At 42.8% G+C, this 27058-nt stretch overlaps 3 protein-coding genes across 11 annotated transcripts in view; 2 read left to right on the top strand and 1 right to left on the bottom strand.

Moving 5' to 3' along the window:
* The window catches only part of STEAP3 (STEAP3 metalloreductase), a 31681-nt gene extending 27296 nt beyond the window's left edge, over positions 1 to 4385 (top strand). For all 6 annotated transcript variants that reach the window (XM_014939342.1, XM_014939333.1, XM_014939366.1 and 3 more), the window contains one exon: positions 932 to 4385. In XM_014939342.1, the coding sequence (XP_014794828.1) occupies positions 932 to 1222 (291 nt within the window). In that variant the 3' untranslated portion in view covers positions 1223 to 4385. The remainder of the gene's footprint in view (positions 1 to 931) is intronic.
* Positions 4386 to 12506: 8121 nt separating this feature from the next.
* Positions 12507 to 23301, bottom strand: LOC106886427 (chromosome unknown open reading frame, human C2orf76). 4 transcript variants are annotated; one of them, XM_014939379.1, is made up of 6 exons: positions 23218 to 23301; positions 21352 to 21504; positions 19587 to 19637; positions 15957 to 15994; positions 15736 to 15817; positions 12507 to 12692 (listed from the first exon to the last, which is right to left on the bottom strand). In XM_014939379.1, the coding sequence occupies exons 2-6, from the start codon at positions 21482 to 21484 to the stop codon at positions 12616 to 12618; spliced, it is 381 nt and encodes a 126-aa protein (XP_014794865.1). In that variant the 5' UTR covers positions 21485 to 21504; positions 23218 to 23301; the 3' UTR covers positions 12507 to 12615. The 4 variants fall into 4 exon arrangements, with proteins under 4 accessions (XP_014794865.1, XP_014794891.1, XP_014794873.1 ...); XM_014939405.1 differs by having other exon boundaries at positions 23230 to 23250; XM_014939387.1 differs by having other exon boundaries at positions 23223 to 23248.
* Positions 23302 to 23502: 201 nt separating this feature from the next.
* Positions 23503 to 26831, top strand: DBI (diazepam binding inhibitor (GABA receptor modulator, acyl-CoA binding protein)). Its single transcript, XM_014938957.1, has 4 exons — positions 23503 to 23623; positions 23766 to 23883; positions 25705 to 25767; positions 26533 to 26831. The coding sequence occupies exons 1-4, from the start codon at positions 23615 to 23617 to the stop codon at positions 26604 to 26606; spliced, it is 264 nt and encodes an 87-aa protein (XP_014794443.1). The 5' UTR covers positions 23503 to 23614; the 3' UTR covers positions 26607 to 26831.
* The last annotated feature ends 227 nt before the right edge of the window (positions 26832 to 27058 follow it).

Below are 27058 nucleotides of genomic sequence, written 5' to 3' on the forward strand. Positions count from 1 at the left end.
TCACAGAATCACAGAATCTTCTAGGTTGGAAGGGACCTTAAAGATCATCTTGTCCAACCATCAACCTAACTGACAAAAATAGACACCCACACAACAAACAAGGAACATCATCACTAAACCATACCTCCCAGCACTACATCAACCCGTCTTTTGAACACCTCCAGGGATGGTGCCTCAACCACCTCCCTGGGCAGCCCATTCCAATGGCTGATAACCCTTTCAGTGAAAAAATTTTTCCTAATATCCAGCCTGAACCTACCCTGGCGCAACTTGAGGCCATTTCCTCTTGTCCTGTCGCCTGTGACTTGAGAAAAGAGACCGACCCCCATCCTCACAGAATCACATGGGGTTGGAAGGGACCTCCAGAGATCATCTAGTCCAACCCCCCTGCCAAAACAGGTCCACCTAGAGCAGGTTGCACAGGAACGAGTCCAGGCAGGTTTTGAATGTCTCCAGAGAAGGAGACCACCACCTCTCTGGGCAGCCTGTTCCTCCACCACCCTCAAAATAAAGAAGTTCCTCCTCATGTTTAGGTGGAACTCCTTATATTCAAGTTTGTGCCCATTTCCTCTTGTCCTATCCCTGAGCGCCACTGAAAAAAAGATATGGGAAATACTCATTGCTTTCTCTGTGCAAATCTGGGCAGCCCGTTCCTGTGCTCTACCACCCTCAAAATGAAGAAGTTCCTCCCCATTCCACCACCCTCAAAATAAAGAAGTTCCTCCTCATGTTTAGGTGGAACTCCTTATATTCAAGTTTGTGCCCATTTCCTCTTGTCCTATCCCTGAGCGCCACTGAAAAAAAGATATGGGAAATACTCATTGCTTTCTCTGTGCAATATACAGTTAGAAAATAGTGTAAAAAAAACCCACAGGAGAATAACCAGGCACGAGGTCCTCTGCTAACTGGGGTGTGTTTCTCTTCCTTTCAGTCCACCCTTGGATTTATTGCCTTGGTAATCAGCACCCTGCACACACTCACCTACGGCTGGTCGAGGGCCTTCGATGAGAACCAGTACAAATTCTACCTGCCTCCCACCTACACCCTCACGCTGCTCGTCCCCTGTACCGTCATCCTGGCAAAAGTCGTCTTCAGTTTGCCCTGCGTCTGGCAAAGACTTCTGCGAATCAGGAGGGGCTGGGAGAAGGGAAGATACGTGAAGTTCATCCTGCCCAGCGCAACGGGGGAGTACTCCAGCGGGGAGACCTCTAGCAACGTCTAAAAGGGAGCCCCGGCTGTGAGAGAGGATTTCTTCAAAGCACTATCGACATTTCTATAAAGGTGTTTCTTTTTCTTAAATATATGTATGTTTTGGTATAATTGTATTGTGGGTAAACAATAAAATCTGGTGACTTTAGCAAATGGATGAGCACGAAAATAGTTCAGACAGTTGCTAAATTATATTGCTGATTTGCTAGGACAGTTATTGCCTTAAAAATGGCCATGAAGGCCAAGCTAAGCAGCACTAATATGCCTGGGAAACTGATGGGCTCTGTTCATCAGATCAGTCACTTGAGGGGCTGGCTGGCAGCTCCTCGGACCAGAGCTTCTCGGTTGCTTCCCTGGCTGCTCTCATAAATTTCAATGCTTTTTGGTTTGGTTTGTTGTTGTTTTTTTAAATATAAAATAGCACAGAGTTTCTGTGTTTTATGACAGCAAAGACATCCTGCCTCTTGAGTGTCTGGACCAATCAAGGCAGTGAGGTTGAGAAAGATGAATCGTCTCTGGTTTTGGTCTCCTCAATGAACTCTATGGACAAGTAAGAAGAGCAATATCCGTGTTATGTAGCATCTACAGATTTTACTAAAAGCATCCAAACCTGACAGCAAGTCTAAATAACCCCGTTCTCTCAAATACAGAGAGCACTGCTGGTCCTGGGAGCTGTGCCTGGTGCACGTTTATAAGCTATGGAAATAAAGCACTTTTTCCAGCAGTATAAAAGCATTTGAAGAGAGTGGTGTCCCTCAACTCACACATCTGGTCTGCACTGCTGGCTCCAAGATGACAGCTGCTGCTGCTGCATGTTCTCTCTTTTACTAAGCCAAAGTTTCAAGCAGTATTTGATGGAAACAGAGCAAAGATAATGATAGGGAAGACCTGCTGCTTCACAGAATTACATGGAGAAAACCAAGGCCTTCCAGCTGGCCTTCCAGCAAATAACAGGGTGAAGCTTTTAGAAATCATTGTCACCTGAACGTGCCCACTTATACAGACAAAACAGTAGCTCTAAACCCACTGGTTTCACCAGCAAGGACAAGATCTTTGAACAGTCTTGCAAAGCGAGCAGCAAGTCTTGACCACAACATGAAAATACAGCAGTTGTACATTTTGGGCACAGTCCTTCATTGCCTTGCACCTTAAAAAGCAACGAGCTAGATTGCAAAGCAGGTATCAAATGCTCTTCTGCCTTCATACCCACTTTGGACAAGGTACAGGGCAATGAAGATTTCTGTCCTAATGTCATTTTCCACCCGTCATTTCCTATCCCTTCAAGCTCTTGCTGTTTATCAGAATAATGCTTTAGGTTTTGGACATACAAATCACCAAGCAGAGAGTGGACAGCCATTCACAAAGGCTCATTTAAAAGCAGGCAATCGGGATGACACAAGAAGACTACCTCAGCAAGGTCAGATACAAGGACATGGCTGGAATAGCCTCATTTTCCTACCGTTAAGTCAAAGACACCACTCAGTGTTCAGTATTGCTCTGAAAAATAACAGCTGTCAGCATCAATGAGGTACGGTTTGTGGGACAGGGAAGTACTTGTTACTAGACCACAGTTAATAGAAACATGGGGGGAAATGATCAGCTTCGGGGCACATAAGCCCTTCTACAAGCCACCACTGCTTCCGTAACCTGGATGATTTCTACACAGATGGATCTTAAGAGTTCCCTTTTTAGCCTCAAATAACTACAGTGAGTAACGTTCTCCAAATATTTCTCAAGCTGCCAGTGATGATACTGAGGGATTTCAGTTCTCGCCTAAGGCTTACACTAAAGTCTCCAAACGTCACTTCTTTTCACTGAATATAAAGAGATCAGCATGAGGGAAATGCCCAGATTTCATCATCAGCTGATTATTTCTTCTTTTGGCAAAGAATGTACCATTCTTTGCCTTTAGAAAACTGTGGTTATTCAGGTTTCCCCATCCATCTCCACAACCTGGCCCAGACCAGCACCTGATCGAATCACTCACCAAGCAGATTGATTACCTGGCCCTGTTTATTTGTGTTTGAACTGTGTGGGTTAAGTTTCCATGTGGATTTGAGACAGTTTCACCCGAGTATAATTCCACCCACTCCAGCTTAACTCATCCTTGAGGGAAAACTGGATTCAGCAAGTTTGATCTTTCAGTCTTCTCCATTTCATCATCAAGCAAAGTCAACATAAACGCACCGTTTTATACATTTTCTGGTTACAATAGTATATTCCAATGCCTCTTTTTTCCACCTAAGCTTCTTTTCACATCGTTAGGTCAAGCAAAACTACTGCCTGGTGGCAAAAAAGAAAGGAAAAAAAAAAGATTAGGAGGCAGGGAAAGAGTATTACACAAACTAAACAAACTTTGTCTCCAGTGGGAAAGGTGTGGCTTTATTGTGAGTCGCCGCAAAGTTAAAGACTCACCTTTCTGCCCAGCAGAAGTAAAGTTTGTACCTTTGCTTTGTTTACCTGCCTTTCACACCCACGTACCCTTTCCCACTGGTGGCAAAGGGATGGTTTTCATGGGCAGGAGCAGAGTCAGGCACCCAGACCTACCTGAGGAGCTGGCTGCCTGTGTGAGCCAGGATGGTGCTTTGCAGGTGGACACAAGCCCAGATGGACAGAGGAGCCAGCTCAAAATCCCCGTGGCTACCGCAGCTCCACAGCATCTAAAAAAAGGCTGATCAAGTGTCTCCAGGTAACGCCTGTGCCAACACACTGCCCGGACAGTCACCGTCCCTTTTTAAAGACTGAGACCCATTCCTGTAAACGCAGAGCAGCATTTCAGATGGTGCCCTCTGGATGCATCTGGTCCTTAAAGCCTCCACACAACAGTTCCAGTCATTTCTTCTGATTCTGAAACGCTGAAAAGTAGTTCAAGGAATTTTTCAATTATCTTTCCCTACATATTTTTTGATGTGGTTGGGGGGGTTAGTGAGGTTAGCTTAAAATTTACCGATTAACTGGTTTTGTATTTGGAGTTTCTTTATATATGTACACACATACCTATATATTATTGCAGAATATACAGCTGGAATGTAAATTCTTTATATTTTTATTTTCTGTATTGCCTACTATGTGCCTCTGGGATATGTAAGAACCAACTGAAAAGCTGTAAAGAGTAAGGTCAGTTTTAATCACTGGCATCAGTAGCTATATAAAAAATATTCAGGTCTATATAATTATATCAGAACTCATTTGGGTCTTTTTTTTCCCTCCTCACCCTAAACAATACCATTAGTTTAATGGCAGTAGCAGCGAGCAGTGTGATTATCCAGAATTTAACCACTAGGAAATAAAACCCACTACAGCCAGCAGCTGGTAGAGTCTCGTTAGCAAGATAATAAGTGGAAATGATCATTGCTGTGACCCAGTGCACCAGGGCTTCTATTACAGAGTTCCTGTGCACGTACACAAGTGTGTACAGACAGACACTTCATCGCAAGAGACTAGTGATATTACAAAGCAGTTGTAGCCCAGGATCAAACAAGCTTAATTCGCTAAACAAAAAGTGCTGTTGATTCCGCGTTCAAGGAAAAGGGAGTTACAAATGAGGGTTTATGGGACTGGAAAGAAAAAGGGAGTTTTAATACTATCAATTTGTTCTCCATTTCTTAAGTCACTTCTTCACAGAAGTGGCAAGCCAGATCAACCAACTTCTGGATCCGCAGCGTTGCATTTTAATGAGCTAATTTGTAAGTTGATTTTAATGAGTTCATTTAAATTCCTGTGCTGAAGATTAACCTCTGCAGGTACAGTTCTCTCACTCCTTCTGTTTTATAATACAAGGCTTTTAACAGTGCAATTGGTTTCTTGCTCTTCAGGGATTTACTTATAAAGTGATATATCAAACTACAGTTAAATCTTTCGGGGAGTGCACTTGCCTCAGCACCTCTATGCAATATATCTCCTCCAGGCTCTCCAAGACAGCCACGATCTGCTACAACCAGCCAGAGAAGTCTGGTGTTATCCTGGAGCTCAAAATTTCATGCACTGAGCTAGCAGGATCAGGTTTGGGGAATGAGATTCGGTACAGTAGGACAGTTTGCTTTTATCCCTTTATTGAGCCTTAATAAGCAGCATCAGTTTGGCAGAATTTCTGCGCGAGGTTTTTTAGTGCAAGTCAGAGCCATGGTTATTTTAAAGCAGAGCATACGATACCCAGCAGGAAGATACCATCTATGATTAGGGACAGTTCTTGTCAGCAGAGCGTGTGCAGGTCTTCCATAACCAAAGACTAAAAATAACCATTGTGTGTGGCCAGTGAGGAGGATCACGTATTACAAGCCATAGTATTACAGGAACCTTTCAAAGACTTAAAGTGGTGCTACTGCAGTCCTCCTAGAAGGATAATCTGCTTCAGATTTAGAAACCTCAGCACTGGAGGATCCACTACAGCTGCTGCTCAGCTGGCTGGTTACTCTCGTTATCTGCTTCCCATATCTGATCTACAATTAGCTAGCCTCAGCTTAAACAGCTGTCTGCCTTTAAGTGCCTGTCTCATTCCAAGCTCTAGAAAACCAAGTTGCTGCGCAAGTTTCAAGCCTGCTCTCCACAAAACCTGGTTTATTTGATGTGGGAGGGATGGGGCAGGGGAGCAGCGTGAAGAAATGGCCAGGATACTAACTGCTGGGGTATAAGGCTTTCATCTCTAGATTGATGCTTTGACTCTAAAGCCAACCGATGTCCTCTCGTTGCATGGACATAAATATATGTATAGAGCCAAAGATGAGACCTCAAAGTAGTGTTAAAAACATATCCCGGTATCACACCTTCCATTTTAAAAATCTGAGCTCTAGAAAACCAAATTGCTGCGCGAGATTCAAGCCTGCTCTCCACAAAACCCGGTTTATTTGATGTGGGAGGGATGGGGCAGGGGAGCAGCGTGAAGAAATGCCCAGGATACTAACTGCTGGGGTATAAGGCTTTCATCTCTAGATTGATGCTTTGACTCTAAAACCAACCGATGTCCTCCAGTTGCATGGACATAAATACATGTATAGAGCCAAAGATGAGACCTCAAAGTAGTGTTAAAAACATATCCCGGTATCACACCTTCCATTTTAAAAATCTTGCTTGACTGAAGAAAAGGAGCTTCCCAAACTGGCCCTAAAGAGTATGTTCTCTGGGCTTCAGGTTAGCAAGCAGAATGAGACCTTCCCAAGATGTGTAATGAGAGCAGACAGCAGCAGTTCTCACAGTACTGGCTGACTCCTGGCACACACCACTAAGTCACCTGCCCGAGAGCAGAAATGGGCATACAAAGGTAAATTCTTATATTAATCTGTCACACTGAATGTATTCAGTACCCATTGAAGCTTCTGGCTAGCAGCTTTTGGGCCAGTGCAAAGAATCTATGGCTAGCATAGAGAGGGTGCCAGCAAACAAAAGGTATGATCCGTATCTGATCAAAAATATCCTACCTACAGGAAGATGAAAGCTCTATGCCCCATCCCCTCCCCTACTACATCACCAGCCCAAACACCCACTCTCCTCTCAGCTATCTATCACCCACACCATGCCTCAAGACCAGGTCCCTGTCCCCAGCGAAGCAGAACTGGGTGCTGCGCAGAGGGAAGAGAAGCGAGACCAACACCTCCCAACCAACCTGCAGCACCATGCTGGGGGCACACAGTGGTCTTCCCCTGAAATGGCACAAGGCTGCACAGCAGCAACCTGCCATTCATCACCGCTGGATTGAGTGGTGTTTGAGGGTGAAAGCCACAGTTTGGAATCAATAAGCAGTTCTCCTACACAGCAAGCTGTGGTAAACCCCTACCGTGACACCAGGCTCGAAGAATGGAACTTAAGAAGCAGCCCAAAAGAGAAGGAAGAAAGAATTTAGGTCACCCAGGCTCTACCTGTCACTTTACAGAATCACACAATGGTTTGGGTTGGAAGGGACCTTAAAGATCATCCACCTCCAACCACCCTGCCCTGGGCAGGGACACCTCCCACCAGACCAGGGTGCCCAAAGCTCCATCCAGCCTGGCCTTGAACACCTCCAGGGAGTCTTCAAGAGTCTCCCAGGTACTTGCAAGCTGCTGCAAGAAAAGTGACAGGAACCTCAGCAGAAAGCTCCGTCACACCTTGTCCCTGTGCAACAATTCAAATTTACCCTGTTAACCAGGCAGCACCTCTGCACACTTCAGTCACTGACAGCACAAAGCTGTACACGGGGCTGGGCTCCAAAACCCATATCCCATCTCAGCCCGTCACAGCTCAGAAAGCGTGGCCCAGGGAACACAGTGCCAGAGTCTCCTCAGCCCTTGTACCACAAGGAAGAAATAGTAGAGGCTTAGGGTCAGAAGCATGGAGGACACACTTGTTGTGTGTTTAAGCGGTGTTGCTGGAGATGTCTTGCTCTGCTTTGCACGTTCTGGGTGGTTTTCCTTGTGTTTAAAAAAAAAAAAGTCTACTTTACAAAACCTCAGCAAATTAACACTGATCTTTTCCAGCCAGTTCTTCAAATGAATGTTCTGCAAATGCCTCCTCACAGCATGAAAAGATTTAGATACGCTGGAACTGGCTCCGCAAAGGATGCTCTCCAACAAGAGGAATTTAAGCACTGATACCAGTTCAATTTGCCGCTTTTTGATTTTAATATAAAAAGAAATACTTTCTGCAAGGAAAGATTCCGCTTTCATCACCAGAACCCTAGTACAGCCTTTGCAGGCTAAACCAATTCACAGATAAGCACTTTTCACAAACATTACATATTTCTTGGCTTACACAGGTTTCGGAGAACGAAAGAACAGGCTGTGCTGACATCTGGTGGCTTTCTCTGCAGACAAAGACAGTTTATGGCAATAGGTCTTGGCTTTTCGCTGCATTTTTTTTGCATTCCTGATGTAACTTCTCTCCTTTCCTTCCAAGACACAAAGCATTATGATAAAAACATTTTTGTTTCCACTGTCCTGTGTAAGTCCTCCTGTAAAGCAAGAAAGGATCCTCTGTTGTGCACTATTAGTGCACAGTGTAGGAAAGGTCTCTTTATTTGAAAGCGTATTTCTTCATTAATATAAAAAAAAAAATGTACACTATTAGTGCACAGTGTAGAAAAGGTCTCTTTATTTGAAAGCGTATTTCTTCATTAATATAAAAAAAAAAATGTACATTCACTGCCACAGGAAATGCTGCTATTGCATATCAGATGAGGTGCACACCTAACCATAAAAGCACCGCAAATCAGCAGAGGTGGCAGCAAGAAGCAAAGGGAAGTGGCAGGAAAAACATGCAAGTTGAACCCAATAGGAAAGTAGGTTGTAAAGAAAAGTCAACATCCTGATAATATGTAAAGCAGCAAAGCCGTCTACTGGGCATCATTGCTTGACTCATTAAACGTTTGCAAATCTGTGCCAAGTAGCACTATGAAAATGAAGTCATGGAAGGAGGATGGGGTGCCAAGCAGGAAGAGTGAGCTCAAGCCACAGTGTTCAATAAGGAAAATCCTGCGCTTGCCTGAAGCATTTTTAACACCTCCAGCTGGCTGCCGTGGCTCCAAAGCCAGGATCCTATTTGTCAGTCATATGAGACCAAGAGTGAGCATCACATGTGCTGGTTTTTCATTCTTGATCTCTGGACACTCAGGATTTCTGTGGCTAGTAGCTTCCAAGGACAGGACCCGCGGATGTCCTGTCCCAGCTGGGGTAACTCTTGGACTGTTACTTGCAACCTCATTTTTAAGGAAATGATCTGTCAGGGGATGTGGTGGATACTCACAGAGTGTGAAACAAACACCACAGCTTACAACTTATCTCTTCATCACCTTTACGACAGAATGTTTACATCAGATAAAGCAGTTCCCCAGCTTTAAGGGTGGTGTGTATCAGATCTTTGAGGACTCCTGGATGCCACTGGTAACTGTCAACATTTAATTCAGCTGTTCACCTCAGCAGCTTTCTTAGTTCTTGCTTCTTCAAGAGGCAACAGAAAAACATGCAAAAACTGTTGCATGCAGAAAGTATAATGTGACAAAGCCAGAAAAAACAAGATGCCTATTTCAGCAGTTCATGAGTCCAATTCCAAAAACTATTAAAATGCACCATTTTCACACCTTTAGTGCTATAACTTGTAGCACTACCCCAGTATTTCTGTGCCAAGAGCATTGTACATTCAAGACTGCTCTTTTTCAGTTACACTATTACCTCTTCTTCCTCCTCATAGTAATTCCTTTCCTAATTTCCTCTGTTCTCCTTTAGTAGCTATTCTTTCACACCTCTTAACCAAAACTCCAGTCTCTCTGATCTCCAAGAAACACCCAAGCCCTCCCCCACAGTCCCAGCTTGCAGTTTGACTGCCTTTCCCTGGTACAGTGGTATAACCCAGAAGTTGTATCTTCTTTCAGCATTCACTCTGGATACTTTTTGTTTAAAAAAAAAAAAAAAAAAAAAAAAAAAAAAACCCCCAAACATTTTATGTACCCTCTGTTTGCTGCTATCACTAAAAAAAAAAAAAAAAAAAAGTCTGGGGAAAGGCTCCAAGGACATCATACTGCAAGGTGAATCCTTCTTAGCCCCACAATGTCTAAGAACACTAGTAAAGCCATATGACTTACCCCACTGCATGCCATGGAGAAGCCACATTTGATTAACAGGAATCATAAACCAACGCAGTTCATAAATTCTGCCAGGATAACAAACCACTGTACCAACTCCGTAGGTGGTTTCCTTCAATAGAAAGAGGATTTCATAACAACATGGGCAAAGGCATCTCAGTCTTCAGTAATTTATTAGCCAGTGGTCACAGATTTCATTCAGTATTTGGCAATCCCGGAATCAAAGCTGCTTTGACATATCCCACCGAAAAATGTTGGAACCGCATCTATCTTACCAAGTTCTCAGTTATTATCTATGGTTATGTGGGGTTTATTTGAAAGAAGCACTATTAAAGCTCCAATTAAAAAAAAAAAAAAAAAAAAAACCACAGTACAAAAACACTTTACGAAGAAACCAGTTTACAAGTATGGCCATTGAGAGCATTACAAAAGGCTCTACTGTGCAGCTGCAGAAAGGAGCCAATGAAGTGGCATTGCCAGAGTGAACTGAGCTCACAAAGCAGCAGTTTAACTCTTCCCTTGGAAAGAGAAGCTGATCTGGAGTGCCAGACACATCACTCTTGAATATTTGCATCAAAACATTTACCATTTCTCACTGATGCTGTAGAAATGCTCTTTCACTGTGCCATGCTCAATTCGGCGCTGAATGTTTGTAGCCCAGAAAGGAGAGTTGTTAAAATTTGGTGAGTCAAAGACAAATGCCTTAGAGAAAAGGGATCACACAACCAGTCCAAATCTGTCTGAAAGGTCTGGAGATCAAATTCAAATCCCCAGAACAGGAGGAAAAGAGTGACAGTGTTTGCTCAGTCTGAGAGCCTGAGTGTGCTGACAGACATCATCATGCCTTGGCAGGACAGGCTGAGACACTGATCTCTCTGCCATGCCATCTGCTTCTTACAAAGTTACCTTCCTTATTGTAGCTTTTTACTCCGGTGTGCAATGCGTTAGCTTAAACTGTCTGAGAAGATGAGTACAAACTGGTATTAGCCAGACGAATCTGCAAACACAACAGACTGTGTTCAGAAGGCAGCTGAGACATGGGCCTGTGTTTGGTGAGCAGGTACCAGCAACAGAAAGGCAGCCTGGACACAAGGAAGGGACAAGTGGTAAGTTCTCCTTGCAAACTCATCACAGCATGCATAACATCACAAGATAAATATACAATCACTCTTTTAATCACAGATGATGCAGTGTTAGACTATTTTCACAAGAGAATAAAATTCTGGGGAGTAACACCAGCTACCAAAATCAGTCTAAAGCAGAGAGTTGTCAGGAAGGATGAATAAAATGAGGTGGGAACGATACACAGAAGTTTCTTTGGCCATACCTCTGAAGTAAAGAGAACTTTTATTTAGATACTTTGGAAATCACACATCTACTTTCACTATCACTTGCCAATAAAAAATAAAATTAAAAAAAAAATCATCAAAGCTCTAGGAAACAGTAAGCTTACTTCTCTGGGAAGTCTCTTGTGGAAATGGTGTTGTCCGCTCTCACCCAGCGCTGAGGGTAGATGTGTGGGTCCAAAGCAATGGCACATGAGGTCTCATTTGATTCAGCAGAGTCTCTGCCCAAGAACTCAGCTAAGGCAGAGAGCCAGCATCGCTTCTATTTCAGTGAAGAGAGGCTTAAAGGCACAGTGTCCCACCTCAGTACCCCCTAAAAAGCAATTTAATAAGCAGTATCTATCTAAAGGTATACTTTATTGGATGCAAGATTATTTTTTCTTATTCTTCATTTGGTTAACGTAGTTGGAGAGCCTGGAATTACCAAGAACTAACATATAGCAACAGAGTATTTGGCTCGTGGAAAGCAGGAAAGAATCAGTTCCAGTCTTGAAGACGTGGCTCTCAGACTGGGCCTCTCCTCGCAAAAAATGCAGTCATTCAGGTTTTATTCTTAAAACTGAAACCATGAGCTTTCACTCCATTTGGAAAAATGCCCAATTCCTACTTCCGCACGCTGACGTCCTGGCAGAACTCGGGTTGCTACCTCTTATTTGAGGGTGTCCCCATGAAGTAAAGCTAGAAACAGAGGGTGCCAGAGCCCTGGAACAGGCTGCCCAGGGAGGTCGTGGAGTCCCCTTCTTTGGAGATTTTCAAGACCCGCCTGGATGCAGCCCTGAGTAACATGCTCTAGCTCTAGGCAATCCTGCTTCAGCAGGGGAGTTGGACTAGATGATCTCTATGGTCCCTTCCAACTCTAAAAATCCAGTGAAATTGAGTGAAATTCAGTGAAACAGGTGAGCTGGTCCTTGAACACAAAAGCCTCCCAACAGTCATTTGTCCCCTTCAGCCTAAAGAGAGCTGGAGGAGAGTATAAAGGAAAGCATTCACCAGTGAAGAGCACGAAACACTTGCCAGTCTGCACCATTTAAACAAAAGAGACCAAACACAAAACGAGAGAAGTAAAGCTATGACTTGAAACGGAGAGATTCTCTTCACAATCTCTCTAAAACGCCCAGTGCTTTGGTCATAAAACGTTTCCATTTTCATTAGAAGTTAGTACTGTGAGGGGATCTCACTGCACGTTGTATGATCTCCATGTGTAGCTAATTTCTGCTGTGGGATCACACCAAGAACGTGTGTCACAGGTCAGAGATTGTGCTGCCTGCACCCTACGTAACAGACAAGCAAAGGAAAAAGCAACACGAGAAAGAAAAAGAATCATTTATGTCCCCCACTTTTGCTTCCCCATCAGTCTTAGCGTATTGACAGAAATTAATTTCTATAGGAAGGGAATTGCACTGTTTGCAAAGCAATCCTCTAGGATTTATTGATCTTTAAGAAAAATCTCATTAAGCAGAATAAGGAAAATTTACAACAGGTATGGGAAAACAAAACAGTCTCTTGGGATCTTCACCAGGCTGAAACAGGATTAGCTTTGTAGTTTCTGTAATCTTCCTCACAGAAGAATGCTAATTCGGTCTCATTTGCTAGAACGAATAAAAAATTAAATATTTAGCACACCAGTAAATGAACCACCCAACAGCCAGCTATTTAAAATCTTCGAAGACAACTGGCAACTATTTGGTCAAAGACAACTATAAATTACCCCACTTCGCCCCCCCAATATTTTCACAAAAAAAAAAAGAAAAGAAAAGAAAAAAGATTCCAGTATTAAAGATGTCATTTAACCTTGGTTAAAGAAAAAAAACAAACCACCAAACATAAAACCCAAGAACCTGAATATATAGAAATAAATATGTACACAAGACCCCTCAAGATTTGTTTAACACAGCCTTCAGAGTTGTTTGTATAAGCATTCAGCAAATTAAGTGACTGCACTTGTAATGCCTTCAAATGCTAGCAAAATAATGAAGCATGATTTTCTCTTTTTTTGTGTCTTTTTCTGTTAGGAAAGGGGAAAAGAAACTATTTTTTCCATTAAATTAGCCTGTAGGTATAATAATTTAATACTTAGAGGATCAGTAGAATATTTTACAGATCACTTTACATTCTCCCTCATGACCCATCAAAATATGTGTCTGAAGAAGTTAATTTTTTGCCCTGCTGATGATTAATTCATGAGGCTTCAACAATATGCAAAGTGAAAGACACAAATTGGCTTCTCCAGCAATACCTTCAAATACCTCTAATTATTCACAGGGGATATGGCAGAGCTAAAGGACCCACAAAGGTTCAGAGCAGTCACAATTCTTTCAACCCAGTAGGTCAAGGACTTCCTCTTCTAAAACAATAAGTCAGCAACATTACTAATTCAGAACAGAGACAAATCTGATGGAAAGCCTTCACAATTATTAAACATGGAATTCTTTAAGGTGCTGAGCCAATAAGTTCCACATTCTTTTTTTAAATTAAACCTGAAGTTAATGAAGTCTGCCTGTCTTGTAAAAAAGAAAAAAAAAAAAGAGCAGAAGGGGTTTTAGAATCTCAACTAGAAAACAGACAAGACTGTTTGCAATGAATACTGAACACGTTATTAACATACACCCTGCTTTTTTTTAAAAAAAAAAACAAAAACAGGCAAGTATTAACTTTGCTGACTAGATAATAACTGTAATAATAATCACTACCACAGAGGCTTTCCTGAGGATACTTATCTAATGTCCTCATAATTTATAACTCTCCAGCCCAACCCTGTAAAGTGCCAAGGGCAATCAACTGCAGCTTAGGAAAAATGTTCTGCCTGTCTCAGAATTTCCCACATTTTCTAACGGCAATTCTGTTTTATTCCAGTAAATCTTGCCCACACTAGACATTGGGAAAATGTAATATGTCAATAGGAGATTTCAAATCGTCTTACTGATTTAAATGAAACTGTACAAAATGAGGACTAGTGGTATGTGCTACCATATAGCACTTCCTTGCTTTACTCTTTGCCACTTCTTATTGAAGAAGAAAAGTAAAATCTTCAAGATTTTACTACAAGGACCTCACACCTAACTTAGCTAATTTTCTTATCAAGATACACTTGAACATATGCATAACAAAATTTAAAATGGCATAATGGCATGCTGCATTTTACAAAGCAAGACTTTTTCCTTTCTATCACAAATACCCACTATATCTGAATGACTAACTACTGTTAAGTTATTCTGAAAAAAAATTAAAAGCAGCTTTAAATTGTTTTTCACCCAGAATAAGCCCCCCCACACAGAAGAGGCTGATCCATTCCATTTTCTTTTCACTGTAACATTTACTCTGATGTTTTGACACCTTGTTTGAGATCACATTCAACTGTTTCACTGCTGTAGCTACAAACCTAGTTTCAAAGACGGATAATATATACAAATACTTGTTAATACCTTTTTCAAAGAAGGTAGCTCTGGACAATGTCATTTCTAATTCAATATTTGACACTGTCATCAGTCCCTCTCCTAAACAGCATTCCCCCTTATGCCTTAGGTAGATAAAAATCATGCTTAAATGAATCTTCTGCTAACTAAATTACAAATCTATAAAACTTGAGTGCCAGTAATCCTCCTTCCAGAGGTACCTTTTTTTTTTCCCCTCCAGATAAAAAGACCCGATTTAGTACAAACAGCCAGAGAATAACTACCATTTATATTATAGGAACGCCCAAAGACCTTTAGAAAAGGTATACTGAGGCCAGATGCAGTGCACCCCAGAGAAAAACGTTAAAGAAATATCGCAAGTCACTTAAAACCAGAAAGTAAATGGCAGGAAACAAAAGAGCCAAGAAATCTATGAGAAAGAAATCCCATTCACTAGCTGGGGAGCAATCAGAGGGCATCAGGAACACAAGGGAGCTTTCTCTGTGAAACCCCTGCCCTTAGAGTGCAGGCAAATCACATTCAAATGAGCCAATGTCCATATCAAGGTGGAATGCAACTACCTCCCTGAAGTACCCCCACTGCCACAAAGTCATTCAGCCACATTTATGAGAAGCCCAAAGGACATCCAGGAACCATCAATTTTATCATGACAGACATTTCTTTACATTACCAAAAGACATGCCCTATATGTAGTCCCCTGTCAAAATGTGAGAAATCAGGTCAAGTTTCAACTCTTTGCTATGTTCAGCACATTCTCTAAATGATACTGCCTGAGCTTTCCTGAGCAATCTGGTTATCAGGCGCTGTATGCTGCACATTAAACAAATCTAATCTTATTTCATTATTCCATGCTGGTTCCACTACTTACATTTCTAACCAAAACATCAGTTTAAATGTTACTGATAAGACTAAGCAGACACGGTACTAATAACCTATCTGTCAATCATTTAAAATTACTCTCAGCAGAATTATAAGCATACCCTCTAAAAATCACAATTTGCATTCTGAACATTTGGAGTGCAGATACCTGCTGCCCTCGGTCCAATGATTTGAATGTACATTATCCCCCCCTTCTTCCCTGAATAATTATCAAGTAGTGTAAAGAGCATCAGGAATAGCATTTACTTTTCAGCAGGCTATCCAAACATAATCAGCCAGTTATCAGCTTAATGACAACCACAATGAACAGCACCTTCAGTCAATACAAATGTGCTCCTACCTACTCCAGCTGCTTTCAGCGTACTGTCTTCTTTCAAAATCAGTTTGTCATCATCTTCCAAACTCACTATAAGTTCACCAGTCTACAAATCAGAGAGAACCAGAATACACAGATAAGAGTAAGAATTTACTGACTGTCTGTGCCCCGGTGTTGTTTGACAGCCCAGAGATTTGCCTGCAATAAAGCACGTTAAAGGGGAAGAATACAGCTAGTAATCATACCTTAGATTTGTGTGCTTGGTGAATAATCTTCATTGTATCTGAAAGAAAACACAACAGTTTTCCTTCAGTAAGGCTTAATAGGCAGGTAACATTGAAAGCTGTACTTGGAGAAGGCAAACAAAGGGGTAAGGTCCAAAATCTTTTATTATTAACAATTTTGTGCATTCAGTCTAAAAGAGGAGAAATTTCCCAGTCCTGCAGCCACAGTCTTAAACCAGTCAATCCAACATTAAGGTACCATGTCCTACTGGGTTTCTATCTGCTGGTTAAATTACAATAATTGCCTAACGACCATCCCAATTGCCAGTCAAAACACATCAATTTAAATGCCACTTAGGGTGTTTTAACCTAACAGGTTTTACACATGCAATTGGGGCAGGAAAAACAGCATTTATGCACTGTCAACTACTACAGTTAAGCTGATAGGCAACAAGTAATTGAGACACAGGAACCTAAACACTGCAGATCATTCCTTGAAATTTTCTTCCTGGTGAAGAAAGCAGCCATGTAGAGATTTTGTTAACTCAGTCCATTTTCCATTAACATGTACAGCCCCTCCTTTTTTTAATCCTGCAACCTCTTCAGTAATATTTATCAGTGATACGTTTCCACAGTGTAGCACTTTAAGAAATTACACTATAAAAAAAAAAAAAAAAATCACTTTACCCTGGCAACGTGGGCAGGGCTTTTTTAACAGAAGGGAAAAACAGGGAAAAATACTGTGGTCACTAAAGTAACCAGATGAGTGCAAAGATCCAGAGGGAATGAAGTTGGAAGATGCCCACACAGCACTAAAGAAAAAGCGAAACAAAAACAAAACCAAAAAATTCAAATTCTGAAGCCTCTGTGTTTGAACAAATTCAGAATCAATCCCTTCCCAGCAAAGAAGCAAAAACCAGTTGTTTGCCTGCTCATTTTCTGTTCTAGTTTGGTTCTGTGCATTAACTGAACACTACATGTGGAAACAGTCTGGTAAATAAGGATGCATGAAAATTAAATTTAGGCTAAATATAGCCTAAATATAGGCTTCAAACTACCAAGAACAAGTAATCTGATGTTCAGAATAACAGAGATCACATTCCCATTCAGAAGTTTGCTTCCTTACCACTCTGGCCCATTTTGAACATTTTATTTAAAACATTACACAAGGTCAAAACTTCTCTGTATTCCCACTAGAGAGGTCACTGAGAAGACAGCCTTAGCACGCTGTCATCAGTGCAGTATTAGAAGCAAGACACACACTAAATTGCAATTACCAGGATCCATCTTGCATAGAAGCATTGCAAAAAGACTAAGCAATCACAGCAAAAATATACTGCAATCATGAAACCTTTTTACCACAGCAAATACAATCCAGCCTCTGCCTGTTAGTTTTAAACTTCTCCATCTACTTTGTCACATTCCGTTCTCTCTAGTCTTAGCTCATTCTCTGAGCAATTTTACTTGTTCACAACTCCACCACTGGCATCCAGCAGTTCACTGTGTCTTCATCTGAGCTACTAAATGGCTTCTTTAACTCTGTTACAGAGATGAAACTGCAGTCTCTTCTCATCCCAGCTAAAGCCTTATGTCCTCTCAATAGCCTTTGCTAAATCATCCCCATTTAGTCCCACTCAATCACATCCCCTGATTTTTATCCTTCCCTTTCTAGCAATACAGCTTCTGTGACAATAGATAAGAAATCACTTCCTAAATCTGATTCTGTGAACTATCTACCATATTGCTCCACATTAATGGAAAAAAAAAAAAAAAATGGAGAAGCAGCTTATAAAACAAGTTGGCACCCAGGCTGCCTTCATCAGTGAAAAGATGGCAATGACAGGGTAGGAAGATGAGAATATTGACTGAGAAGAGTTCTAGACCCAGGAAAAGAATGATGTGGAAAAAGAAATGAAAAGAAAATGAAAGTCACAAGCTCTGAGATGTGACTGAGAGCATCAAGACAAGAGGAGAAATGTGATGGCATTATATATGATGTCAAGAGAACAAAGTGGTGCTGAATTCTGGAGGGAAGGAAGATGCCACAGGCAAGGTGAGAGACAGCCGGGTCCAACCGAGATTTCTGGCACTGCCAAACAAAGCAGAAGATAAAATCTAACTCTTCCTGGCACTATTCATGCAGAAGTATCGCTGCCCTTTCATCACCAAAATACAAGAAAGGCAGTAGAGTACACAAGAGATGCCAAAAACGCAAACCTGGATGATTCACAGCCTGAAGGGAAGGTGAGGAACTCGGCTTTGATTTTTCTGTGTGAAAATTTCCACACAGCCAGCACCATCCCAGTAAAAGTAGGCCCCCACTAACCGGTGTAACAGGTTTTAAAGTTCTGCAGTGTTTTCACCCACATTATGCTCAGTCCTACACAGCACGATCAGGTGCTCAGCCACAACATATGCCTTAGGAAAAACTAAACTGATGCCCTAAGTGATGAAAGAACTAGCAGCAGGGATAGGCAACACCAGGAATACAAGTGATAGCAGCCGTTCTAGGTAAGATCCCCTCATCTAGCCAAAGCCACAGATATTAGGGGGAAGAAGGGCACCTCCAAATTCAAACTTACAGTTACTTAGTTTTTAAGACCTTAAATGATATATTAAAAAATAATACCAATGTTCAAGTCCTTGCCACTTGGGTATCATAAATCTTAATCCCTAACTCTTTTTTCTGCTTTCCTTTTGCACTACCTGTTTTACCATCAGCAAGAACACAAAATGAAATCCTTGGGTTTTGTGTGGTTTTTTTTTTTTAATGGGCAAATACACTCTGTTACCATTCACATGTATTAAATGGGCTCCTCATTCAATTCTTTGAATCACTGAAGAGGAAGGAACAAGAACATGGGAGGCAGAGGATCACTTCCAGCAAAACTCCAAGGGAACTTGTAGAATTGCCAAGTTTAGGAAAAGATACATTATTGACATCTGAGTTAACAAACTCCAAGAAATGAAGTAATTTAGTCTATTTTGAAAGTATATTCTGCCCCAAAGAGATGAATTGCACATGTTCATGCCAATCTTCACAAAAAGCAAATAAACACGTAGCTTTACATTAGAGGATAAAGTCAGCTTAAATGCCACAACAGGCTATTTCATTCCACCAGCTTGTATTTAACAGCTTTCATATTTACTTTGAGCAAAGCTCCCCTGCTTCTCTTACATCATGTAAACTATTTAAGTATATGTCTTAAGCATTTACTGTTTACTGCCTTCAGCCCCCACTTTACCATTCTTGCTGACTTCACAATTAAATAGATATTGAAATACATAGCACAACTACAATTTCAAAGTATTTGAGATCACAAGCTGCTTAAAACAGAGTTAACAGGCACTTATAAACACTATAAAAAAAATACCAAAAAATATCAGCACCAATTAGCAAATAATGTATAACATGCAGTCTCATTCAAAGATTAATACAGAACTTCAAAATAATGGTAAAGTTCTGTAGATGTGATTCCAGTGGCATAACCCCACTTACAAAAGGTAGAGAGAGTTGCAAGCACAGGCAGGCACTGCCACCAGTGTGAGTGACAACAGTAGTTGTCTTCTAAATTGTATAGAAACATATAAAATCAGACACCACCGTGTCTGATTTTACAGGAATTAAAACAAGAAAAAAAGCCCACATACCATACTTGTAATTTTTGAAAGGAGGAGGAAGTCCTGTTCTTGAAGGCACATCTATTAAAATAAAAGCATCAAGTTAAAACAAAGCATTTTATTTGCCATTATTTTATGCACACATCCTGGACACCCTGTACATCAAAATAAATCCATAGGAGTCTTGTTTGAGCATCAAATACTATACTACAACCTTTAGCTCAGGTTCTATAGTTATTCCATATCAGATTAACTTCACTTGAGCATGAACTCCCTCTGAACAAAATGACCCACGAGGACAGCGAGTCAATGCAATTAGGATATGATCACAGAAGTCTGATCCTTCAGAAATCTGCCAGGAACATCCTGTTAATGGTTTGCACAGCATCTCTCTTTACCTTAAACAAACAGCTGACAACTGCCATTGGTAACTGAATTGTTCAGTAAACACAGCCATGCAATCCAGCCACGAAAAAGGAAGGCAAACTGTAAAAAATTAACTCTTTAGCTGTATGCAGGACACAGCCCATACGCAACTGCAAGAACACCAATACCTTCCCTGGTGCCAATGTTCCCAGTGACACCCAGGGATTTAACCAGGGCCTTGGAAGGCCCAGCCAACTGTGGGGTGCTCAGCAGCAAAGCGGCTGAAACCATCATTTCATCAGTAGTTTAACAATTCATCTCAAACCCTGCCTTCAAAACAGATTAAAGGAAGGAATGCAGCTTTTGGACCAGGAACAGCACTATCCATCCATCTGTGGAATGAGGTTGAAAAAAGCCTTGTTCAAGACACTAACTTTGTCCCAAATAACAGTTTTAATACTGCATGGATCAAAAGCAAGTTTCTTAGCATTGTTTTTTATGTTACTCTTCATAACAGCAGCTGTACCATATGTTCTGAAAGTGCCTGTAGTTTGCTAAAAGCATCCTGAGATCTTGCCATGCCCATCACTCTGTAGAAGTATGGAAGTTGCTGAAAACATAATACAGCTGTGAGGCCCAGGGCAATGTCCTAGGAGTTGCTCAAATGTTATCAGCTATAACAGTTCAAGACTTGTTTAAGCTGACTTCATGCAAAAAATTCACATGATATTATTCTGCACCCTTTGAATGTCTCCATTTAGGTGTGTAGAAATACCCCCACAAGATTCAGGTAACACCCTAAACTAGTGAGTCGCTGCGTGGGCTGGTCGACATTAATTAACTTTTAGATACGCTGTCACTTTCAACCAGGCTTCTAAAACATAAAGCCCATAGATGAGTACATCTGCACCACAAAGCTCAAGATGGAGACAGAAACTCGGAAGCAAACACGCACAGCAAGACCTCACAGTGTCAAAAACAATTTTTCAAGATCCTCTCCTCTCACAAATAGCAAACAGACTTGTGTTCCCGCATTCCACATATTGGTGTTGTTCCTAAGGATCAAAGGGTCTCTAAATTCTATTAATTTACTCCTGTTAATTTGTGAATAGCTGCCTGACAGCACCACTCAAGCAGCCTGAGGCACTGAGCCAAATGCAGCAATGCCCTCCGCTCTTTTAGACTGAAGATGGGGATCTGGGCAGGGGGAGCAGTCTTCACAAATTTAGGCATGGCACACTGACCATGGGAGCTCTTATTAACTCCAGACCCCTCATCCAAGGGAGGAGAGTGCACAGGGGACGTAAACACAAATTTGGCATCCCTACCAAAGCCACAGAATTCCCATTCATTTGCTCCCCTCCTCTTTCTTGTGCAGAGACAGCAACGCATGGGACTGAAACGAATGAATAAGACAACGGTCTCTTACCCTTCCGCACAAAATTCATGAACTGCTTTACTGTCTGATCCAAGTTAACTCCATGATACACCACGGGTCTGAAGTTCCGGTGTTCAAAAGAGCGAACAAGGCGGACTGTGATGGTTGGGCTTTCTGCTGACATGAGAATTAATTCTGAATAACCTGGAAAACATTAAGGAGAGGAATTATTGCTTTCCCGTGTACAAGCACAGCTGAAAAACAAGGTGCAGGTGGGCCTCATGCAAAGATTAAAACTTGGCAATAAATTCAATAGCATTACATCCTTCAGGACTTCACTTTTAGTATTTCTACAGTAGCAGTAACAGGATCTCAAAACAAACAGGCTAACCTAGGATATTATTGATACCGCACACCAAATAGTCCAGTATTTGTACCTGTGCTGTGTAATACAGCACCAGACTCCCTGCTGAACACACAAAAGTGTTACAGATAAATGCAAGTATGTCCTTTGGATTTTAAGTGACTGAAGACTTTTCCTGCTGGGCAAGTAACCTTGTGCTCTAAAAGAATTTACTAACATGAATAAAACCAAAACCTTTTTAATATACTTATGTTGTAGAGAGCATAATACCCTGAAAAATGCCTAAGCTCTTACACAACGCTCATTTTCACCTTCCTACAGACAGTGGAAAAACCTCCCGCACATACACATGCAAATAATTCTCCTGGTATACAAAATTACAGGGTTTAATTTAATCTCTAGAATGGGTCTACAGAGGCTTATGCTATTTTAACAGAGAGCAGAACCTACAATGGCATCACCTTCTCAGTCCAAGTCCCTCTTCAAACAAGCCCACACGTTGTTCCACTGGGTACTTTCTTTCCACAGGAAAGTGAGCTATTTTGTTCCCTATCTTAACAATCTTCTCTATTTTTGGTGCTAGGTATTCCTCAACTGCCTTGTTTTCTGGTCACATGCTAAACTGTGGCGGCTGCTGCAGCAGCGAGCAGAGACTGCAGCCCAAGTGCTGCAACATCAGCCAGGGGCACAGCACAACCCCTGCATCTCCTTAGCAGCCATTTCAGTCACTGCTGCCAAGTCCTGCAAGGGATTCTCTTGCCTAGTCACCCCTTTATGTTCTTTTTATGTGTCTTTCCTCTTTTTGCTTTTTTTGCTGCAGGGGGAGATCATTTAAGCACTCCACCATCATGCAGGTACCTCCCAGTCTTTGCTGTATTTGTCCTAGCTGTAACCTGTCAAAGTAAACCAGCAATATTTCCTTCACGTACTTCCTGTAGAAGGGGGACGAAGACCTTCCACATTGCACAGCAACTTGCTTTTACATCCCCTTGGTCAATAATTCCCATTCCATTTTCATTATAAATAAGCTGTGTGATACACAAAGATGCCAATCAAGAAAAGCATATTTTGCACCTGAAAATAACTAGATTTATATTAACCATCAAAGACGGATGTACTCTTGACACTGTTCCACGTGGGCCTGAGACCTGGAGGGCTCAGTACAGGGCAAAGAAAAGGCGATAGCGTTCAGTTCACTTTCTCCTGAGCAGCACAGAATGACACGGTAGGAATATAGATTTGGGAAAACAATTATGAATCGCCGACTTTCACGTTTACTGCACAGATCCAACAGACCGGTCCCATCTAAGGCCTGGACCTGGTACTGCCCAGCACCTCCTCAGGGACAAGATGGCCGGTTCTCCTCAGGGAGCTGCCACCCAGTATCTCCTTCCCGGGGGGAACCTCTCCCGGGCCTGTCCCGCCTCCTGTCCACCGGCAGCAGCACCAGGGCACATGGCGGAGGGCCGCCCGGTCCAGCAGGTCTCCCCTATACCGACCGCCCTCCCCTCAGCCCTCACACCGCCCGAACGAGACCGTTAACGGCCCCCGACCTTACTACCCACTCTCCCGCCGACACTTCCGGGTCTCTCGCCACGCCTCACACAGCCCCACCAATCACGTCCGACAGACACCACTATCCGCGCCGAGGGATTGGCTGCGAGACACCCTGTCCCCACCCCCTAAGGCCAATGTCCAGGCTCACCCCTCACGCTAGCGGGCGTCGCGCCACCTCACCCCCTCCCTCCCCAAGAGCCCGCCCGTCCCATGCCGCCCTCGCATTGGCCCTTTGGCTGGCTTCTCCCCGCCCCCGGCAGGCGCCGATTGGCAGCGCGTCGCCCGTGGCGCTGTGATTGGCCAGCCGGCGCTGTGGCGAGGGGGTGAAGCGGCGGAGCGGTGGGGTGGCGCGGCAGACGCCAGGGGGGTCGGGACTGCGTAAGACTCGTCGCCATGACTGAGGTACGGGATGTGCCGGGGGGAGGCTGGGGGGAACCGGGGGGGCGATGGAGGATGGGTGTGTCTCTTTCCGTCCCGTTCGGTGGTGGCGGGGGGCTTTGGTTGCTCACGACCACCTCTCTCCGGGGCCTTTTCCCCCCTCTAGGCCGCGTTCCAGAAGGCCGCTGAGGAGGTGAAGCAGCTCAAGTCCCAGCCCACCGACCAGGAGATGCTGGACATCTACAGCCACTACAAACAGGCCACAGTGGGCGACGTGAACACGGGTAGGTACCGCTTTGGGCCTTGCCCTCCCCTGCCCGTTGTGCCCCTGGGCTGGGGGAGTGCTGTGCCGTTGTGGCCTGAGGCTGAGCTGGAGGCACTTGAGGGTGGCAAAGCCTCTCCCCTATTGCCCTGCTTCGTGCAATCCCAGTAAAAATGACTCAATACTGACTTGGCGTGGATTACAGGCATACGCTGACCCGATAAGGGTTTGTGCAACTTGTGGTTTTTAGATTAACCCAGCTGCAGTCGTTTAAATCGTATAGCAGCCATCTGAGAAGCCTTTGTGTTAGCTTTGTGCAAATATTGGGTTTGGGATTTTTGGAGACCTTTATCGGTCAGTAGCTGCCTAGGTCAAGGGATGCTGCTTTAATGCAAACACTTCTCAGGTAAACAGACTTTAACAGCAAGACAAACTCTGAAAGTGTGGAATTGCAATACTTGGAGGGGGCAGTTTGTTTAAACTGGATTGGCTACTAAAAATAGTATTGGAAAGCCAAAATAGAAGAACAGGAAAAGAACTTTTACAGGTGTTGCAATTATCTTGGAAGGACTGTAGCAGAAATATCTCTGCGGGTACACTATGCGAAATCTCTCCTGTTACTTCTTTTGCTACACTTCTGTCACTGGCAACTCAGCTTAGGAACAAGAATGGAGTCTGTCTCTACTGACCTTGTGCAACACTTGAGTAAAGTAACTAGAATTAGAAAGGAAAAAGGTCGTTTGTTTGGAGCGCTGGCCGCCTGACCCAATTGCTGGTGAAGTTTATTGGGTGCTCATTTAATTGAAAGCTGGCAGTTAAGTGTACAGGGAAATTGTGAGTATGGGCACTTGTCCTTTCTTTTTCCCAAGATGGACAGCATTGAGAGAGAAAAGAACTGACTTTGGTTTTAAGATACCAAAGATACCATCCTTTTGATGTGGCTGGACATCAGCATTGCTAATGTTTGCCAAGGTGAAATGGTGCTATAGAGCTGTTAATAAACCAACGCTTCTGTAAGTTGCTGCGTTCTTGAGAAGCAGGAGCTGGCTTGAAAGGCAGTAGGAGTGAGCTAGTGGGGTTTTTTTTTTGTTGGAGAGAAGTGGAGCTGCCAACTAGCTCTGCAGGTCACATTGCCATGTGAGCAGCACAAGGGTCTTTTTGTGGCTACTGTACAGGCTACTGTCCAATTCCATTTGTTAACCCTAAGACTTCTCAGTAAGGAGACTGAGAAGAAGTGAAAACACAGAGGGGACTTTGTGTTAAGAATAACCATATACACATCCATATCTCATCCATTTCTTCTCTGTTTAGCTACAGTGTGGCCTGTCACGAAGTGAGCTAGAATTCAGTGCTTGTACCCCTAGGTGGCAGAATGAATGAAGAGCTGTATGTTAGAAACATACCATTAACATGACGATAATGAGTTCTAAGCTGTATGCTACTAGCTTTTGGTTTCATGTCTCTGCTTGTAATGAACCTTAGGACATTTCTGCTTTACTTTAGAGCTGATGATTCTTTATTCTTTAATCAGATAGCTGTCACGCAACAGTAGTCTCTTCAGAAAGTACAGTAAGAGCAAATCACACTATCTGGTGCTCTTCTGCTCAAATGCTCCTGTCTTAAGGGAACTTGACAGAGACTATCTCTGTGGCCACTGATAGCATTCCAGCATGCTCCCTTCAGCATCAGAGCAGATCTCCTGACTACAGGTTAGTAATAGCTGCAGAAGTGAACCACTGGGTTTTATCGTAGTTAAGAGCTAAGTAGCCTTCAGGAAAGGAGTAGGTATTACCTACACCTGGACCACACCAGCTAATTCTGCTGCTTATGCTGTCTCTCCTAGAGCGCCCTGGTATGCTGGACTTCAAAGGCAAAGCAAAGTGGGATGCCTGGAGTGCATTGAAAGGTAAGTGTCTACTTAAAAATTAATCCATAAAACCACAGGCAAACTAGTCAGAAAAGCATATGTGGTTCAGCAAGAAATTAAGTAGTGCTGCCTTATAAGACACGAGTTCTAGAAGTTCATAATGCTGTGATAATAAACTCTTACTCTTGATTACCTCTGCAAGGCAGGAGTGATCCTGAAAAATGTAGCCTGTGTGAGAGGAAATCATGGTGCAAAATTCCCAGCTGGCCCAAGCTGTTACACAAAGGAGAACTGTAGCAGCAGCAGAAACCTACACCTTTTCTAGGTTCTAGCCTGGTACCCTAGAGGCTGAGCTCTCCTTCCAGTTGTGTTTCTTCTAAAGCTTTCCTAACTGGAAGATGCAGCTGGACTCTCCTCTCTAAATAAGGAGTGAAATAAGTGGTCTAATCTATGAAAATGGGATTTTTCTGGTGTTTTAAGGAGCCAGCACTGCATCTCAATGCAGCCAAAGTTGGTAGAAGTCCCTTCCTGTAGTAAGTGTGAATGGCTTTAATAGAACTAATACCCTGTTTAGTTGCTGTCTATACAAATACAACTTTGCTTCGAAACACGGGGATTTTTTGTGACTGCTGAACACCTTTGCTTAAAGCTGTAATGCTGGCTTCTCAGCTGAGTGACCTTTTTGACTACTTTCCTCTCTGGTAGCATGCAGTTACGTGCTACAGCAAGGAATTGTGACTTGTGTGCAAAAGGTGTCTTGATGTGTAAAAGGTGTCTGAGTGCTTCCTGTGTTCTGTCCTTCAGGAATGTCCAAAGAAGACGCAATGAAAGCTTACATAGCAAAAGTGGAAGAACTAAAGGCCAAATACGGCATCTGAGGACTGGGTATAGCAGCCACTTGCACACTGAAACATGCCTTATTTCTAATACTGTGGAAAAATGGTTTCTCATAAAAAAAAATGTTAAGTACCTGGTATATTATAGTTGGCTCTCCTCATGCCTGTAGTTCAGGGGAAGCTGTGTACCCGCCTAATGTACTGACACATTATAAATTCCTTCTGGGAACAATATCTGGAACTCATTAAAGTGCATTTGGTACTTTAGCTGTTGTGGTGGTCAATCCCTTAGCGATTATTCCGAGTTTATCCCTTAATTGTCCTGTGGCGGCTGCCAAACGCTTCCATGCGAGGCGCAGACCAACCTCCCCAGCCCTTCTGCCACTAGAGGGGGCTCAGTCATCTTGTTTGGTGTCCAAACACCACCGGTGGGGTCTGGTACTGCTTTGCTTCCTTTCTCCTGGTGATAAATGGCATCCCGCAAGAGCTGGAGC

Source organism: Calidris pugnax, unplaced genomic scaffold (genome assembly GCF_001431845.1).
Source record: "Calidris pugnax isolate Ruff unplaced genomic scaffold, ASM143184v1 scaffold21, whole genome shotgun sequence".
In the NCBI taxonomy this organism is placed as follows: Eukaryota; Metazoa; Chordata; class Aves; order Charadriiformes; family Scolopacidae; genus Calidris; species Calidris pugnax.

What these genes read in the sequence shown, in the direction of transcription:
- LOC106886427 (XM_014939379.1), bottom strand. Translation starts at nt 21,484, where the DNA reads ATGTCAGCAGAAAGCCCAACCATCACAGTCCGCCTTGTTCGCTCTTTT. An exon ending in ACCAAGCACACAAATCTAAG is followed by an intron (nt 15,818 to 15,956) that starts GTATGATTACTA and finishes TCTGATTTGTAG; the next exon opens with ACTGGTGAACTTATAGTGAG. An exon ending in GCTGAAAGCAGCTGGAGTAG is followed by an intron (nt 12,693 to 15,735) that starts GTAGGAGCACAT and finishes TATTCGTTCTAG; the next exon opens with CAAATGAGACCGAATTAGCA.
- DBI (XM_014938957.1), top strand. An exon ending in AGTGGGCGACGTGAACACGG is followed by an intron (nt 23,884 to 25,704) that starts GTAGGTACCGCT and finishes TGTCTCTCCTAG; the next exon opens with AGCGCCCTGGTATGCTGGAC. An exon ending in TGCCTGGAGTGCATTGAAAG is followed by an intron (nt 25,768 to 26,532) that starts GTAAGTGTCTAC and finishes TCTGTCCTTCAG; the next exon opens with GAATGTCCAAAGAAGACGCA.